At 45.0% G+C, this 15,833-nt stretch overlaps 1 protein-coding gene across 1 annotated transcript; it reads left to right on the top strand.

The window, feature by feature from the left end:
- Positions 1–742: 742 nt before the first annotated feature.
- On the top strand, positions 743–15,832 carry ANKDD1A (ankyrin repeat and death domain containing 1A; the record flags this gene model as incomplete). Its single annotated transcript, XM_085308751.1, has 15 exons — positions 743–797; positions 2,988–3,091; positions 3,757–3,855; positions 4,460–4,558; positions 5,015–5,119; positions 5,966–6,064; positions 6,539–6,637; positions 7,789–7,887; positions 8,706–8,804; positions 9,292–9,390; positions 10,310–10,408; positions 11,584–11,679; positions 13,155–13,356; positions 14,088–14,219; positions 14,567–15,832. Coding segments are annotated over 15 exons (1,548 nt in total), but the record flags the coding sequence as incomplete, so codon positions are not given.
- Between the last annotated feature and the right edge of the window lies 1 nt (position 15,833).

The raw sequence follows: 15,833 nt of genomic DNA, 5'->3' as shown, positions 1-15,833 counted from the left end.
CCCCACCGCCGCCCCGGCCTGCTGTAATAAAACGCACCAAACGCCTTAAAGCCGCCTACCGCGAGGTGCTGCGGTGACGCCGCTGCCCCCCCCCGCGCTCGCCCGGCCCGGCCCGGCCCGGCCCGGCCCGGCCCGGTTCGGCCCATCCGTGCGCTACTAAAGCCTCAGTGATGATGGTTTGTTACCGCGTCTTGATGATGCGGTAGAGCAGGTAGAGAAAAGAGTAAATAAATCAAACGGCGGTTTGGCGTCTCTTGATAAATCAGCCAAAGCTTTGTACATTCATAAAGTGAATTTCTGTCACCTTGAGAGCAGGTGGCAGAATATTTGCTTACCAGAAACATAGAGTTTTCCCCATCAAGGGGAGATTAGCGTTTGCAAAGAGGTAGCCTGTGTGTAGCCATTGGTATCAATAATTCACATGAATTCCACTTGTTTTTCCAAGTCCTCCTGGTATTTCCACCCAACAAAGTGTCTGTGTGGTGTGAAAATGCAGTCCCATTAACTCACCCGCCCAGAGCAGAACGGGGGCTCAGCATGCAGCACAGAAAATTCTACTTTATTGCTCCATAAACCACATTCTCCTGCCSTCAATGAAGCAGCAGGTCCAGCACTCTTGAAAAATCCTGTCTAGTATTAAGATCTGTTTTATTTGTGATTATAGATTTTGGTTATAGATTTTTTTTTTCCTGGAAACAGGAGAAGATAGAGCAGTGAGAAAATTGGAGGATGACATTACCTCCCACCCCAGGAGTCCCCAGCAGGAAAGCCCTCCTACTCCCTCCAGAGAGACCTGGGTAATGCTGTTTACACAGCAAGTCTCTTGCTTAGCTCCCCTACACTGCGAAACGGGAACAGTAGTGTGTTTTGAGGCCTCTTGTATCATGTGTGCTTAGTGTCTAGTTGATGTTTTCTCAGTGTTAGTGAAGTCTTGTGCATTCATGTTTGCAGCCRCACAGAATTAACATAGGATGCTCGTAACTGGATTGTGCATCAGATAATGCTAAGGCAAAGGCTTACCCCTATGGAGATCAGCAGTGAAGTCAGTGGAATTACACTGATTTATACAGCTGAAAACCTCACCYAGCCTCATTTGCTTTTCAGCATCCTCAGAGTTCACCTATGTCACACGTATATCTGGGCAAACCCTTCCCTGCTTAGGCCAGCACTTCCTTCTGGTCTTCAGAGGGTTGATTTTTGATAAAGGAAGACAACCTTGTTGTGGCTGTTACGATAACCGGGTTATGGCAACCTGTGTAGAGTGACGCTATTTGGGGATTGTGTTTTCCCAAGCACAAGCAACTTGCTGATGTTCTGCACTGGTTGTGTGAGCTTAGGTTTGGTTTTCTGCTCTTGCACTTGTTCACYGGTGAGGACCTTTTCACACTTTATTGCAAGAATCTTAAACATTTCTTTATATTATCCTCAAAAGACCGTAAGTGATAATCTACAAAAATAAGATTGCCTTTATTCAGCTGCACTCAGTACTGCTCAGGGTCTCAGTCAGCACTGGGACAGCTTTGTGGTAAACACAGAACAAAATATAGAAGACGGTTGTGCTCCCAGAGAGTGACAATCCTGGCCAATCCCAAGATGAGTCAGGAAGTGCTCCTAAAGACAAGGTTTTGAAAGTTAAGATGAGTGTAAGATAGCAACAAAGATGTGTGGTTAAAGAAGCATGTATAGAGTGAAGACTGGGTTGATGCAAACATATGAAAGGATCAGTTTACTGCTACGGATGTTCTGCAAGGTAAAGCAATGCAGCAGTCTGAGATCTGAGCCTTTACAGGTTACTCTGTGTGCTAAAAGTGGCTTTGTCACCCAGATAAGTTGCTCTGCCTAGGCTCATTAGTCTGGGTGTATCTTCTTGCTCCATGATGATACGTTTTTCTGGACTTTGGCCAGTATCTCTTCCTGGTGCTGCCCTGCCTTGTGTACACATGCCATCTTGCATAGGTAGAAGCCACAGATCGGTTTAAGGGACTGTCTGGGATGCTGCATCTCCTGTGCTACCCAGACATTCCCAGGAATGTCTTACTTCACAGGGCAGACACCACTCCTTCATGTTCCTGTCATTTCTTTCTCTTCTTACTGAAATGGAGTAGGAGAGAGAAGGGGTAAACGAACATGGGACAGAAGGGAATGAAAACTGCAACATACTCTTAACTGCAGTGGAAAATCTGCTATGTGAAGGGTTAAACCCTTGTGGAAGCAATCTGGAAATGGAACTAGTGAAACCTGAGGTCAGATCTTACCTATTTAGAAAAATATCTGTTAGTATGTTAAATGGGGGGCAGGGAGTCTGCAGCATGGTCTCTTTGATTAGCAGGGAACCTGTGTTCAGCTCAGAAAGCCAGGCCCCAGAACTGCCACAACATCTTTACTGGGGGTGAACAGGCAAACTAGACTTTCACTGAGCCCCTGCTACTCTTGAACCGCAGCCAAGATCTTTGCTGTCTGCAGAACTTCTCTGCAACATGATCTCAAGAACAGAAAAGTAGAAAAGGGCAGAGCATCAAAGCCAACTCCCCAGTGGGATGTAACAGGCTGTGGGACTGACTCAGGGACGTCTCAAAAGAATTCCCCAAAGCATTAGGGCAGAGACTGAGCCCAACAAAGACTGGCACCAGCCTTGCCAAAAAACTTCAGAGCCTCCCTGTCAGGCTGCAGCAGGCCTAGAATCCCAGCCTTGTGGTTTTTGCTTGACAAGAAGGTTTGTTCGATCAAGGAGAAGGTTGCCAGGGCAAGGCTCGATGTGTAGAGTAAAACCTCCCAGTTTATGCTTGGTTGTGCAGGACAAATGCTGAGGATGGGTGCTGTAAGCACACCAACCCCTGCAGGGCTGGGGTTCTTGCTGGGAGGAGTTCTTGTGCAGCCTTCCTTGAGGCCACCGGTGTCAGCGTGCCAAAGGGAAGGTTTGTTGAGGCGTGCTGCTTTGTGCTCCTCGGCAGCGCTGTTTTAATGCCAACTCTCTGCCTTTGCTGCAGTGCTTCATTCAGAGAAGGAGTTCCATGATGCAGCGAAGTGTAATGACACGGCCAGGATGGAGGAGCTCATCAAGAAAGGGGTCGACATCAAAGCCAAAAACAACGTAAGTCTTGAGTGTTCCCACCTCCAAGCTGCAGGCGTGTTTCTGAACTGCAGCTCCGTAACACTACTCCCTCATTAGCTACTCTATTGGCCAAAGCTTTAAGAGATGACACTCATTGCTAAATAGGCCCCGTGGCAAGCAAGCAGTTTGACAGCATGCTGAAACCCATAGCACTGGCATTCTGGCCAGGCTGGAAAGTTGTGAACACTGAGGAAGGATAATAATTTATGGCTCTCCTTGCAACCAGTGTGTCAGACAGAGATGGCTGCAATGAAAGACTGATTTTGCTGCTTCTGCATGCCAAGGCTGTGGGACTGACTCAGTTCCTGTTGCAGATCTCCCCATGTTGGCCAGTAGGTTCCTGAGAATATGGGTTTGCACTCGTCCTTATTGTTTTATTCCATCTATCCATGGGAAGTGATGCATCCCATTCCTGTGCTGTTATTAYAGTCCATTACTGGAGTTTCTAAGGTGAACAGTGGAGGTTACTTTCTGTCGGGTAGCTGGGCAAGGAGATAGAGAGCTATGGCCAGAGGAACCTTGCACAGTGCAGGAAATTCTGCATCTGTGGATGGCAAAGGGCATTTTGACCTGCAGCAAGGCCAGYGGATACCCACGTGCACTCCACATACATTACCTTGCCTCTCTCCTTCCTTCCCTTTCAGACAGATCGAACTGCCCTGCACTGGGCGGCGGGAGCAGGGAATGAGGAGGCTGTGCGACTGCTCCTGGACCATGATGCCCCAGTGGATGACGAAGACAGTGTATGAAGGCAAATCTTCCTTGTGTGCCCTGCAAGTGTGTTCTGGGCTTGGGGAATGCTGGGGGACTGGATACTGAGCCAGCAGTAACAGACTGCACCGTAGTCCAAGTGGATGGCATGAGACATTTCAGTACTTGGAAAGCTGTGGCCTCCCTGCAGAGAGAGGTGCAGTGTCTTTTGGGAGCAAGCCTGATTTCAAAATATGGTGTGCTCTTCTTTTGGCCTTTTTCCCTGAATGCCCGTGACCAGCAAATACGGTTGGGAGATTCTGGGAGGTTTTCTCTGTAGCAYTGGGATACTCAGCTTCCTCTGGTCATGCTGGTGGGGCTTGCTAGAGAGAGTGGCCGSCAGCAAGTTCATTTTCCCCCTCTGAACAACCAGGCTAATACACATCATTGACATTGGCAGTCAAGAGGCAGGTCTGTSCAGCTACTGAGACCATCTGGCAGGAATAATGGTAACTAGAGTGAGAATGGGCCAAAAAAAAGAGAAATAGAAACATCTGGGAAACCTCATGAAGCTAGAAGGGCAGCTTCCCTCCAGGGTGAGGATTATTGTGGTGATCAGCATTTTAGCTGAAAGTCTCTCTCTTCCCTTTTGCCTAGTTTGGGATGAATGCACTTCTCCTGTCYGCCTGGTTCGGCCACCTCCGTGTCCTGCAAATCCTCGTCAATGCTGGGGCCAAGATTAACTGTGTCAATAAGGTGAGACCACCTCCYTATGTGGCTCCATCAGGCAGAGCCAGAGAGTGACAAGGAGAGACAGGAGGGCTTATCTGTGAGCTAAGGTAAAGGCACATGACAGCATCTGCTGTGAGGGCTGCTGTCTGCACTCCTGCAGGGTGGTGTGACCTCAGATGAAGTCATCTTCACCTTCAGGCCTGAACTTATTCCTAAAGCAGCTGTAATAATTGTAGCTGTAGAGATGCACAAAGCTTTCTCAGCTCRTGTTTGTGCAGCGCTGAGGTGAAAGGTGTTACAGAAATGTGTTCAATAAATCAGCAGTCCATGTATTTACAAATAAACTTTGATTGGAAAAGGAGCACCAGTGTTTTGAAGTCACAACTAGGTCTTTGCTAACAGTAACAGGTTGTTAAAATAAAAAATTATGTCCTGCAGTCTTGAACTTGTTAAGCAAATAGTTCTTTGTCTCCTYTCCAGAATGGCAGGAACCTGCTCCACTGTGCAGCTCAGAGGGGACACATCCGAGTGATGGAGTTCATCATGGAAGACCTGGAGGATATGTGTGTGGATGAGGCAGACAAGGTAAGAAGGCTCTGCACTGGTTTGTTTCACAAGGTCTGATCTTGCTCCACTGAGCTTTGCACAAATATTCCCCTTCACCTTAGGAAGACTGTGGCTGAGCCTCAGAGTCAGATGGTATTCACAAAGTGCCAAGGGTATCCTATGCTTTGGCAGCCAGGGCTTCCTGACATAGGCCGTTGGAGAATAGATTCAGGAGCTTCGTTGCCTTTTTCTCTCATAGCTRATGCCCCAGGATGTGGTATAGTTAAGGAATAACTGCAAGTAACCACCTCCCAGCATGTTCCAGCATCAGCTGATCCATTTCTGAAGACAACATAGAAACATGCARGACCTGGCACATGTGCTTCTCCTGCTGGCCACCACAATTCCTACAGAGATCCTTGCTCTGCTGCTCAGGAGTTAAATCAAGCAACAAGAGACCTACCTTTCCCCAACAGGGTTTCTGACTCACTTGATAACTAGTGAATCATATGTTAATTTTGTATTTTATCCTTAATTGCTCTTGGTCGACTTTTTATTACCCTCTCTTTGTATGAAACAAACATTGAAAAGATCTTTTCCTTTCCAGTGCTTGGTGAGACCAAAGTGTTTGGAGTCGTTAGCACCAGTGGGTGGTTCTGTTCAGGTTGTTTTGTTAGGATCATCCCAAATCTAAAGCAGATTAAAGGTTTACTGCTGGTGCTTTGAATAACTGTCTTTGAAGTGTAGCRCTTTGTTTCCCCCTGTGGACACTAAGCTCACAGTGCAATTGGGTTATCGCCCAAGGCATCATTGTACTGCTGGCAGCAGGGAGAGTGATCTTCTAAGCCTTTCTTGGACTGTATTTCTTTCTACTTCCTTTCAAAGGCAGAGAGGACCGCATTTCACCTGGCTGCAGAGTATGGGCAGCTGGAGGTGGTGGAGTTCCTAATTGGACTGGGTTGTTCTCACAGCGCTAAAGACAAGGTATGGGCGTAAAAGCACACCCAAAGCAAGAGAAAATCCAAGAATTAGAGGATGTGAGAGTTAGGGAGCAGGATACCAAATGAGGCCAGTGCAAGCAGGTTGTGAGCAGCTGTTACTGTGGTTGTGATGTGCCAGGGAGCTTCTTCTCCAGCTACCTGAAAGCCATTTGCATCTCAATCCATGCTGGATTTCTGTCCAGGACTTTTTAGATAGCATACACAGTGAACCTAGTGGACCTCATTTCAGTTTAAGATAGCTGGATTTCTTGCCTTCCTGGTGCTTTTATTAGAAAACTGTTTCAGATTCTTGCTACTGGTTACAGTCCCCTTTTCAGTCACCCTGGATGTATTCTGTGCAAAGATACTGCATCTGAATACTCAGACCTGTGATACATATATCACACACACACGCGCACACACACACACACACACACATATATATATGTGAAATGATGGAAATGATGTTTGCTTTCAGGAAAAGAATACAGCATTGCATTTAGCTGCTAAAAATGGACATCACTCCGTGCTGCAGAAGATTGTAGACATTGGAGTGGACCTTGATGAAAAGAACCTTGTAAGTACATTTAAGTCAAGAGAAAACTACATACATTTTACCCTTTCCCTATTTAGAAATGCTCTTCTGCCATAGTCATTAGGCTGAATGGTCAGTGTTGATGGCACAAGTTTTGAAAATAGCTGATTTTATCTAAAACGTATGCATGTAAAAGCAGGACATATTTGCAAAGTGTCAGTTAAAGGCAACATCTTTCTTGAACTAGTATCCAGTTCTAAAATGTGTCATTTTTTTTCCTCCTACCTTATCACTTGATTATGTCCCTTTTTTTTCCCCTCACCTTTGTACATTCAAGTGCCTAAATCATTATTGAGGGTGTTTTAAACTAAACCTCACTGTGTTTTATAGTATTGACTTAGGCACTGAACATATGGTCCTTCTGTTTGAGATCCTCTCTCTTTGATAGACCCACTTTGGAAAATTCTGTAGCTGGAACATACTTGATGACTTAGATAGCAAATATTGGCTCAGTAAAGCCTTTATTTATTCCAGGGCACACTCCCAATTAAGTTTATCAGCAATTGTTTTAGTCTTATTTGATTGCTATCTTTGCAAAGTATATTTGATTCTGATAAGATCTGAAAGAAAAGGAAAGCCATCTTATGTGGCAACTCTGATAGCATTTGGCTCCTCCAGAACAGCTGCCCTCTGTTCAAGAAGCCATAATAAAATTGGATTAATTCACTTGGGAATTTTAGTGATTTATATTTTCTTGTAAAGAAATTAGCCATGACACCCAAAAAGGGGAATCAGTGGTTCAGGGTCTTGGGTTACCAGTTCTGCCTGTGGCTCTCTGAGTTGCTTAAGAGAAATGGTTTGTCTCCAATGTTTATGTGAAATTCCTGTTGTTTGCAAATGAGTTCAAGGGAAGAAAGGATAATGAACATGGTTTCTGTTGTGTGGTTCATGGGCCAGCAGTTTCCAGTAGAATAAGGGTAGAGCAAGATTCTGATATGTGTTGGCAGGTAGTTGCTTCCTTTTTTTCTAACGATTGACGTAAGAGATCCCTGGCCCTCAGAACTGGTATTTTAAAATGTCATAGATTTGGAAGACAAGTGAGGGGCTTGCTTATTCCACTACTCTGTCTCAACCTTGTGTACAGAATTGCTGCTTGTCTTCTCTTTTGCCTCTCTCATCCTGCCTTGTTCCAGGAAGGACTAACAGCTCTGCACCTGGCTGCTGAGGGGGGACATAGCACTTGTGTGAAGCTGCTCTTGGAAGCAGGTGCCGATGTCAATGCCCAAACTCAGGTGAGCTCTTTGGAGGTGATTCCATTTCCATCTACTTTTCCATAGCATGACTGCAGCACCTGTAGAGCCTGTGCTCCAGGCATCCAGCTGCAGCCAGCAGCTTGTGCAGGGTTAGCTTCTAGCTGTCTTCTGGAGAGCTGCTCTCTGACATAGTGTTAGTATGGAGGAGCTCTGGGTCAAATCGCTAAGTCTCTAGCAAGAGCCTCTTAGCTATTCACTATTTTTAGATTCCTCTGCATTTCTGTTGCCCCCATGGCAGGACATCTGTAGAAGGTCTTGGTTTCAGATCTTGCTTAGGAAAGCTGGAGCTAGCATGGCCCTCTGTTCCCCTTCTCTCTTGTCAGGCTCCTGCTGCTACTTCACTGCAGTATTAACTCTTCCCCCAGGGAGTTCTCTAGAGCTCAAACCGTACAGRTGTTTGAGCAGCCAACTCACTAACTCAGTGGGAAATGGGCAATGTGGATTAGTCTGGTGGATCTGTGGCTTCCCAGGATGGGCAACCTTTATAGCGTAAAGCTATGTGGTGCCAGCACATCAGGAAGAGGGCAGGGAGTCCTGTGAAAAAAACACAAGGTTTTGCACAGACAAAGAGGCAGGTGAAACTACTCTGGGACGAGTTTCGCTGTGGAGATAGTCCCTATGAACTTTTCACTACTGGGGCATGGGGCTGTTGCAGGAGGGAAGCAGGGAAATCTCYGTGGTTAGTCTGTAACACCTGCAGCTCCTGAGGGGAAGCAGAAAAAGACCAGAGAGCAAGAATGGTCCTTTGTTTAAAAAGCACCCTGACTAGTACCCATCTCCTCCAATGTGCCTTCCAGAGGAAGATGAACTGCCTTCATTACGCAGCACTGCACGGCTATGAGGAGATAGCCAGGGTCCTCATGGATGCAGGAATCCACAAAGATGCTGTTAATTATGTAAGTCTCATTCAATGCTCTCATTGCTTCTAAAGAGACAAGGCCAATTTGTGGAGCTGTCCAGGAGTGCAGAACAAGTCTGCAGGGACCAGTGCTGCTGTGGGGCTCTGTGCTTGTGGGCAGTATTGCCAGGCCTCCTTCCAGTCCAGGCTGGCAGCTACCTTATTCTAGACAGGCTGTGCAAAGCACAGTCTGTTTGGTGCCATGAGCTAAGCTCTTAAGCAAGTGGCAGGTGCGAAGATCCTGAATTCTTTTAAAGGTCAGCACTGYTGATGGAAAAGGAGCAGGGCACAAGAGTATGCAAGCGTTAGTCTACTCATCAGCTGGTCCTTCATCCTGYTGCATAGCCCTCTGTGGCATTGTTCTCACTAAAACAAAAGCCTTCAGTCAAGCCTTAGAGGACATTTCAATCCCAAATGCTGTATATAACCAACCCGTGCACCTCAATGCCTTTTTCATCTTGTGTGCCGCTGTCTTCTTTCCACAGCAAAATGCATCAGCTACACACATTGCAGTGCTACGTAACTTCCCAGCCATGGTGAAGATCTTCATTGATGCAGAGTGTGACCTTGACATTCCAGATAACGTAAGGCTGTAGCTCCTGTCCTTCACCTTTGGTGTATGAACCCATTTAATCCACCTTGGGGACAGGAGTAAAGACCCCTTTAAAATGGGGAAAACCTGGAAGTGCAACTTAGGAAGCAGGAAACCTGAGTAATGGTTCTGAGTGCTGGAGTGAGGTAATCACCTGACAGTGCTCGGCATGTGTACTGTGCTGTGTCCCTGGGACCTTGCAGTCTCCTTGCACAGTCAGACTCTTGCCTCCCAGCTGGCAGTGTATGGCAGAAATTTCAGGCCAGAAGATAATCTGCAAAATGTCTGGGGGACTGAGAATGGRAAGCAAGCCTAGACGTAGCTGATTCTCTCACCAAACTAGTTTTGTGAATGGGGTCTTTGCTAGCCAAYGGGTAACTTAATTATGTTTCAGTTAACATTCATTCCTGCAGCGACATCTCTCATGATGCTACCACAGAATTGCCGCATTTTGTGTCTGATTTGATTTGTTCCATGTAGAAGTCCCAAGATGCATTTGTATTACAGTGCCTAGGTATTAGGCAGGCCCTATGTCCCCGARACAAAGAAACAGCACAGACCTTTCCTCCCTTGGCCAAACTATCTGCCTGCAGAAATTGTTTAAATAATGGGAATTAATACATTTCTGTAAGTAGCTCTAGGGAACTATATAGAACTGAGTAAGTTCCTTCTTCAGACTGAAGTGTTACCATGGAGGCTTCCCAGTGCCAGTGCTGGGACAGGAACAGACCAGGTCTGCTTGGTCCTTGGAATTCAGCTCATTCACCTCCATTTAAAAAGGGTAGAGGGGAAAGGAGGGCAGACCTGGCATAGTTCTTCCAGTGCTTCCTCTTGCTACTGTTCCATCCCTTCCAGCCAGGGGGGATGCTTGTCCCTCTTTGAAATTTAGCCCTTTCTTYCATCTTCCACAGAGGCAGCAGACTTCGCTCCACATCGCTGCAGAGCATGGCAGGCAGGACATTGCTGAGATGATTCTCATTGCAGGAGTTAATCTGAAGCTAACAGACAAGGTAAATGTCATTGCAGGTTGAGTTGCAGSGATATGGAATAAAAATATGGATGGTTTTTGTCATTGTTTTTCTTAATTTTCAAGGAAAACTAGTAGTAATATTAAAATCTGGATATTTTCAGGGCATAAGGCCTTAAAACACTGCTGAGTAGACTATTTTTGTGTTTTCCAGGGAGGAAGTGACTGGTTCTTAGGAAGATATAAAATAGTTCGCATACAGAATAAACGTTCCTGTCAGAGTTATTCCAGTTCCTGCTATGCTTCTACTAGTATCATTGTGCATTAATATCAAAGATATTCTGGAACAATAATAAACAATGTATCCCAGGGATGACAATGTAAATGTTTTAGGGAGTTACAAGTATCTAGCTGGTATAAATCTGACAGCCAATGTCCAGGGCTTTGGCTCCAAACTGAATCAACAGAAGCAGCCTGGCAGTTAGTGTATGTGCAGGGAAAATGCTGAAAGGGAATCTCTCTCCCTGGCATAGCTGATGGCTGAGCTGGCTCRCTTGCCTTCAGGCATCTTTCAGATCTTGTTCTTTTCTACCATATATTTTGACATTCATACAACTCCCCCCACTCACACATGCTCACTTCATCCAAAATCATGTTCATGTAGGGAGTGTAGTTACATTTTCATAGTCCCACCAGCCTGTGTTGTCTCCTAGGAGACCATTTCTAATCATGCGTTTGTGGACCCTATAGAATTAATGAGGTTGCATAAATCAGTTCAGCTGCATATCTGTCAGCAAATCTGCTGCGTGAAAGGCTATAAAATGCCTGGGATTGAAGCGCTGAGTTGGTCCTTGGAATGCTATGCCCATGTTGCTGGGCACACTGCAATCCAATGTGGGTACAGGATGTGTTATCAGCCGCTGCTGCGAGCCAAACAGCTCCCCCATGGCAACAGGGAAGATGTGCAGACAGGCTGCAGAGCCTGGATGACAACTCCTCATGCCCTGTGTGCAGTAGCTGGAAGCTAGATCATATCCAAGCTAATGCTTGGTGTCATACATCCCAGCTGGATGCATTGCTCAACAGGCCGTGCTACCTGCTTGCTCTGCCTTACCTAAGTGTTAAGAAAACATGTTAAAGACTGTGGTGGGCATGGAGATTGTACCTTCTGAGCATGCAAACCTTTTTCAGCTTATTCTCCTCCTCCTGTAATTTCAGCAAGGAAAAACATCTTTGGATGTTGCTGCCCGAGGCAATCACATCAACTTAGCAGACATGATCATCAAAGCTGATCGGTTTTACAAATGGGAAAAGGTGAGCGGTTTATACYATCCTCTGTATTTTCCAGGGCAAATGTAGCTTTATCCTCTCCTCTGAGACTCTACGTTACCAACTGTAAGAGGGGAAATAAATGCAGGACATCTTGTGATTGCCCGGCCTYAACTTCCTCACCTTTTTTAAGAAAAACAAAAGCCCTCACCATGCCAACTCTAATTAAGACTTTCCTTATTTTAATAAAAGCCTCCATTATTAAAAGCCCCAGGCTGTGCTTAAGGGAGCAGGGATTTTCAAAGATACTTTGGCAAAGCCCTGTAGTAGAGAAAGTAGTCTTTTTTCCTTTTTGGGGGAAGGAGAAACTGAAGCATAGTGCAGGAAAATGATTGGCTGAAGGTCACCAAATGTGTATGGGCCCTTGAGAGTTTCAACAGTGGTGCTTTATTCCCCATGGAAAGGAGGCACCTGGCCTGCCCACGAATCTCCTTACCTCTCACTAGCAGAGCAGTCRGTTCTTGCTGGATTCATGCAGTCAACCTGCCTCTCAAGACTTCCCTGCTGAGGCTGAGACTTTACCTCCTGCATTTTCCYGGTGTGGCACACCAGTGTCTCTCTCCTCCCCTGGCTCTGTGCGCAAGGCACAGCTGGTCAGCCCCAGTCCCTGATCTGAAACCATACCTACCCCAAGCCTGTGCCTAAAGCAGTTTGAGCAGAAGGCGTGTTAAAAGTACAGCCAATGCCACATCCCTCACCTCATTAGACCTAGTGAGTGCATCTTCCTGCACAGGGAAAAACAACACTCTTAGAGGGGGAAAGGAAGATGGTCTGTGGCATAGGCACAGCTTCTGAAGCAACGTTCTGTACCAGGCCCTTCACAGGCTGCGCACGCAGCCCTAGGCAAAATCACTTAGCCTCTTTGCAGTCTTGCATGTAAAGAACACAAGCGCGTGCTTGTGTCACAGGGGAGCAAGGAGAKGATTCTGCATGCAAGCCCCAGAAAAAAGACACTATAGAAATGCAAACTGTGATYCACATGGGCTTGCACAGCAAAATATTTGTTAATAGTATTTGTTAACATATGTGATTAGAACAGGGTGAAACAAGAAGAAAAGGAAATGCAATGTGCCAGGATGAACTTACAGGGACCCGCAGAGCTGAGGACGTGGGAGATGGCAGGCTGGCCAGTGCATTCAAAAGATTTACCAATACCAGAAGGACATGTGCAGGTCTTAGTGCTGGAAGCATGATGGGGCTGACACCAGCAACCCCAACACTAGGGAGCACCACTATCCCAGCTGCACTGAGGCTGTCAGSAAACGAAACAAGGCAGAGCAACTGTAGATTACCATGAAAACAACATGCAGCTTAGCACTTCACTGCTAGGAGGACAGCTCAGTTACTGTCTCAAAGCAACAAGACACACCAGGTTGCATCTTCTCCTCCCACAAAAGGCCCAGTGATAACAGAGCTGTTCTCCAATGTCCCACACTGAAACTCCTGTTCTGACTTTGCAGGACAATCTAAACAGCGACTCTGACTCCTGGGTAGYAAAACACTTGACCTTTAAGCAAGATCACAGGCTGGAAACACAGCACATTCGCTCAGTAATGTGGAGATTAGCTACTAAATACCTCAAACCTGGTGAATGGAAGAAGCTGGCGCATTACTGGAAATTCACTGATGCGCACATTAGAGCCATTGAGCAGCAATGGACAGGTATAAACCACAGCCCAGGTATTTTCCTTCCTTCACTTGGACTGTATTTCTAGGAGATAAGTCTGCAGTACTAGAAAACATGAAGGAAACCAGTTTGCTCATCTGCAACAGCCAGAAGATGGGGTTGAAATGCTCTATTTGGTGAACATGGGCATATCTACTCTCTTGAATTTGTTTTGGAGGAGAGCATGCAGCTCTCAAGCACAGGGATWGTAGTCCATTGCTTGCTGCTTTTGAGGTGGTGCCAGACCTGTGAGTTCTTGCTACAGAAATCAAGTAAAAAAACTTCTTGTCCTCTAGGACAAGAGAAAAACTTGCTGTTTTTTTCCTTTAGGGAGCTGAACCAAGAAGGCAGTAGAGTTCGTGTACAGATACATTAGTAAAAGCAGGATTATGAGTTTTAGAAGCAGACCACCACTGGTTTGGCTACAGTAGGAAATTTTGCAGTTTCTGCAATGCAGGGAGGGCTAGGCTATGCTCTGAAGGCAAAAATTCTTTCTTACTATAAAATAGTGTATGACAAGCCTGGCTCATCTGTGGCCTGTTCCATTAAGTCAAATATTACTCTAGTGATCAGACCACAACCRGGAGATTAAGCCAAATTGTACTTCGGGGCCACCCGATAAATGCCAAAGAGGAAGAGAGTCCAAAGCCACCCATTTAAAAGTGGGTGGAAGTCAGAACTGTGTACTGTAAACTATGGGATTTCATTTGTGGATTAATCTTGACAGGTATGAAAAGTTACAGGGAACATGGCCATCGGATGTTGCTTATTTGGCTTCATGGCGTGATCATGGCAGGAGAAAATCCAATCAAGGGATTGTATGAAGGTCTTGTAGGGATTGGAAGAAGAGATTTAGCAGGTAATACTTTTGTCTTCTTTCAGATGTACACACTGAGCACTACCTGAATTCTGTTATGCAACATGCACTGAGGAAAATTAAGCACAAGCTGGAAGCTGCTGCCCAGCAGTACTATTACATACGTAGTTTCTTTCTCTTCCTTTTATTTTGATAAACTAACACATCCTACCCTAGCTTTTACTCTCTATGCACAGCAGGACATGTGCCTAGAGAAAGAAAACCACTGGTAAACATAAAACTGAGGATCATCCTGTACTAAACATACAGCACTATTAACCAGTGTTAACTGTTAACCAAGACATACCCCATCCCTTAGAGTTGAGAATGTTCTCTTCTCTTCTTTACAGAAAGCATTCGGAAAAAAGCAAATGCAGATTCCGCTTCTCCAAGGAAGTGCACAGTGATGTAACACCTGAAGGGCATTAGTGGTCTCTTCATCCGATGCTTCATCAGTTGTCTTAGAGCTACAAGAAAAACACTTGCTCTACTACTCACCAGAAGGCAGCTGTAAGTTAAGGGCTTATGTCATAAAGTTAGCATCACTGCTGCTTCCTTCTTGATGTGAAACAGTGTTATCAGCAGATGCTAATAACCTTTAATGCCACTTTATATAAAAGTGAGATTTTATTTGCTACTGCATAGGTTCTGGTTACTGTAATAGTATTTAAGTGAGTAAACCTCACTTCTCGTGCGGTGATTGAGTATCAGGAAGTATTACACTATTTTACTGTAATTTTGTTTACATTTTTGTATGTCATTTTTTTATTGTTAATTGTAGAAGTTAATGAGGGGGAAGCCTTTGTTTTTAGGAGTGTTCTTTACCTACCTTTTTTGTATTTTTTGCCCATCACTTCTGCATTAGAGTTTATATTAATAAACTTCACTGTTTTCTTCTGAACAAGAGAAATGGTTCTCAGCACTGTTTCCACTCAATTGGAAACATCAAGGCTACCAACTTGTTTCTCTCGGAACCTGAAAGATGATAGCCTAAATCTTAAAGGTTATCTTCCCAAAAAGTTTCAGAAAAGAAAACATATGTTAAATGTATTATTTATAAATCAAATAGACAAGTTCTTTAATTTCTAGAAATTATACAGCTGRAAAAATGCAATGAGAATGAAGTGTCTGTCTCCTTTACCTTAGAACGTACATAGCTGCATACTCATCTAAGGGGAAAAAAAAAATAGAGAGTCACCTTAAGAATATCAGTCTTCAGGTAGTCTTGACCACCATGTAAGTACATGTCTTTTACTGTTCCCATTCACAGACGCTGTCATCTGTTATTCATAAGGCCTCTGACAAGGGCACACTTTTTTCTTAAACGTCAATGTCATGTAAGGTTTTGTATTTGTTTTTTTACAATGTTTCAAGAGGAAATATGTGTATTCCAATAAATCAGACTTTTACTCTTAAATTTCAAATTACATCTTAGTCATCCTTTATAATATTGCATAATTCTTACCCGGTGCTAACCCAGTGCAGTTATCAATATTATAATTAAAGCTTTTCCAGGTTTTCCATGCATGAAATGAATTCAAGCCTGAGGTACCAGTTCCCTGGATTTCTTCTAAAGGTGGCTGGAGAGAGAAACCATCACTGTAGTAGTCTACACTA

The sequence above is a fragment of the Rhea americana genome, unplaced genomic scaffold (assembly GCF_003343005.1).
Source record: "Rhea americana isolate MKP2758 unplaced genomic scaffold, rheAme1 scaffold_28, whole genome shotgun sequence".
In the NCBI taxonomy this organism is placed as follows: domain Eukaryota; kingdom Metazoa; phylum Chordata; class Aves; order Rheiformes; family Rheidae; genus Rhea; species Rhea americana.
This window is presented reverse-complemented; position numbering and strand designations above follow the sequence as displayed.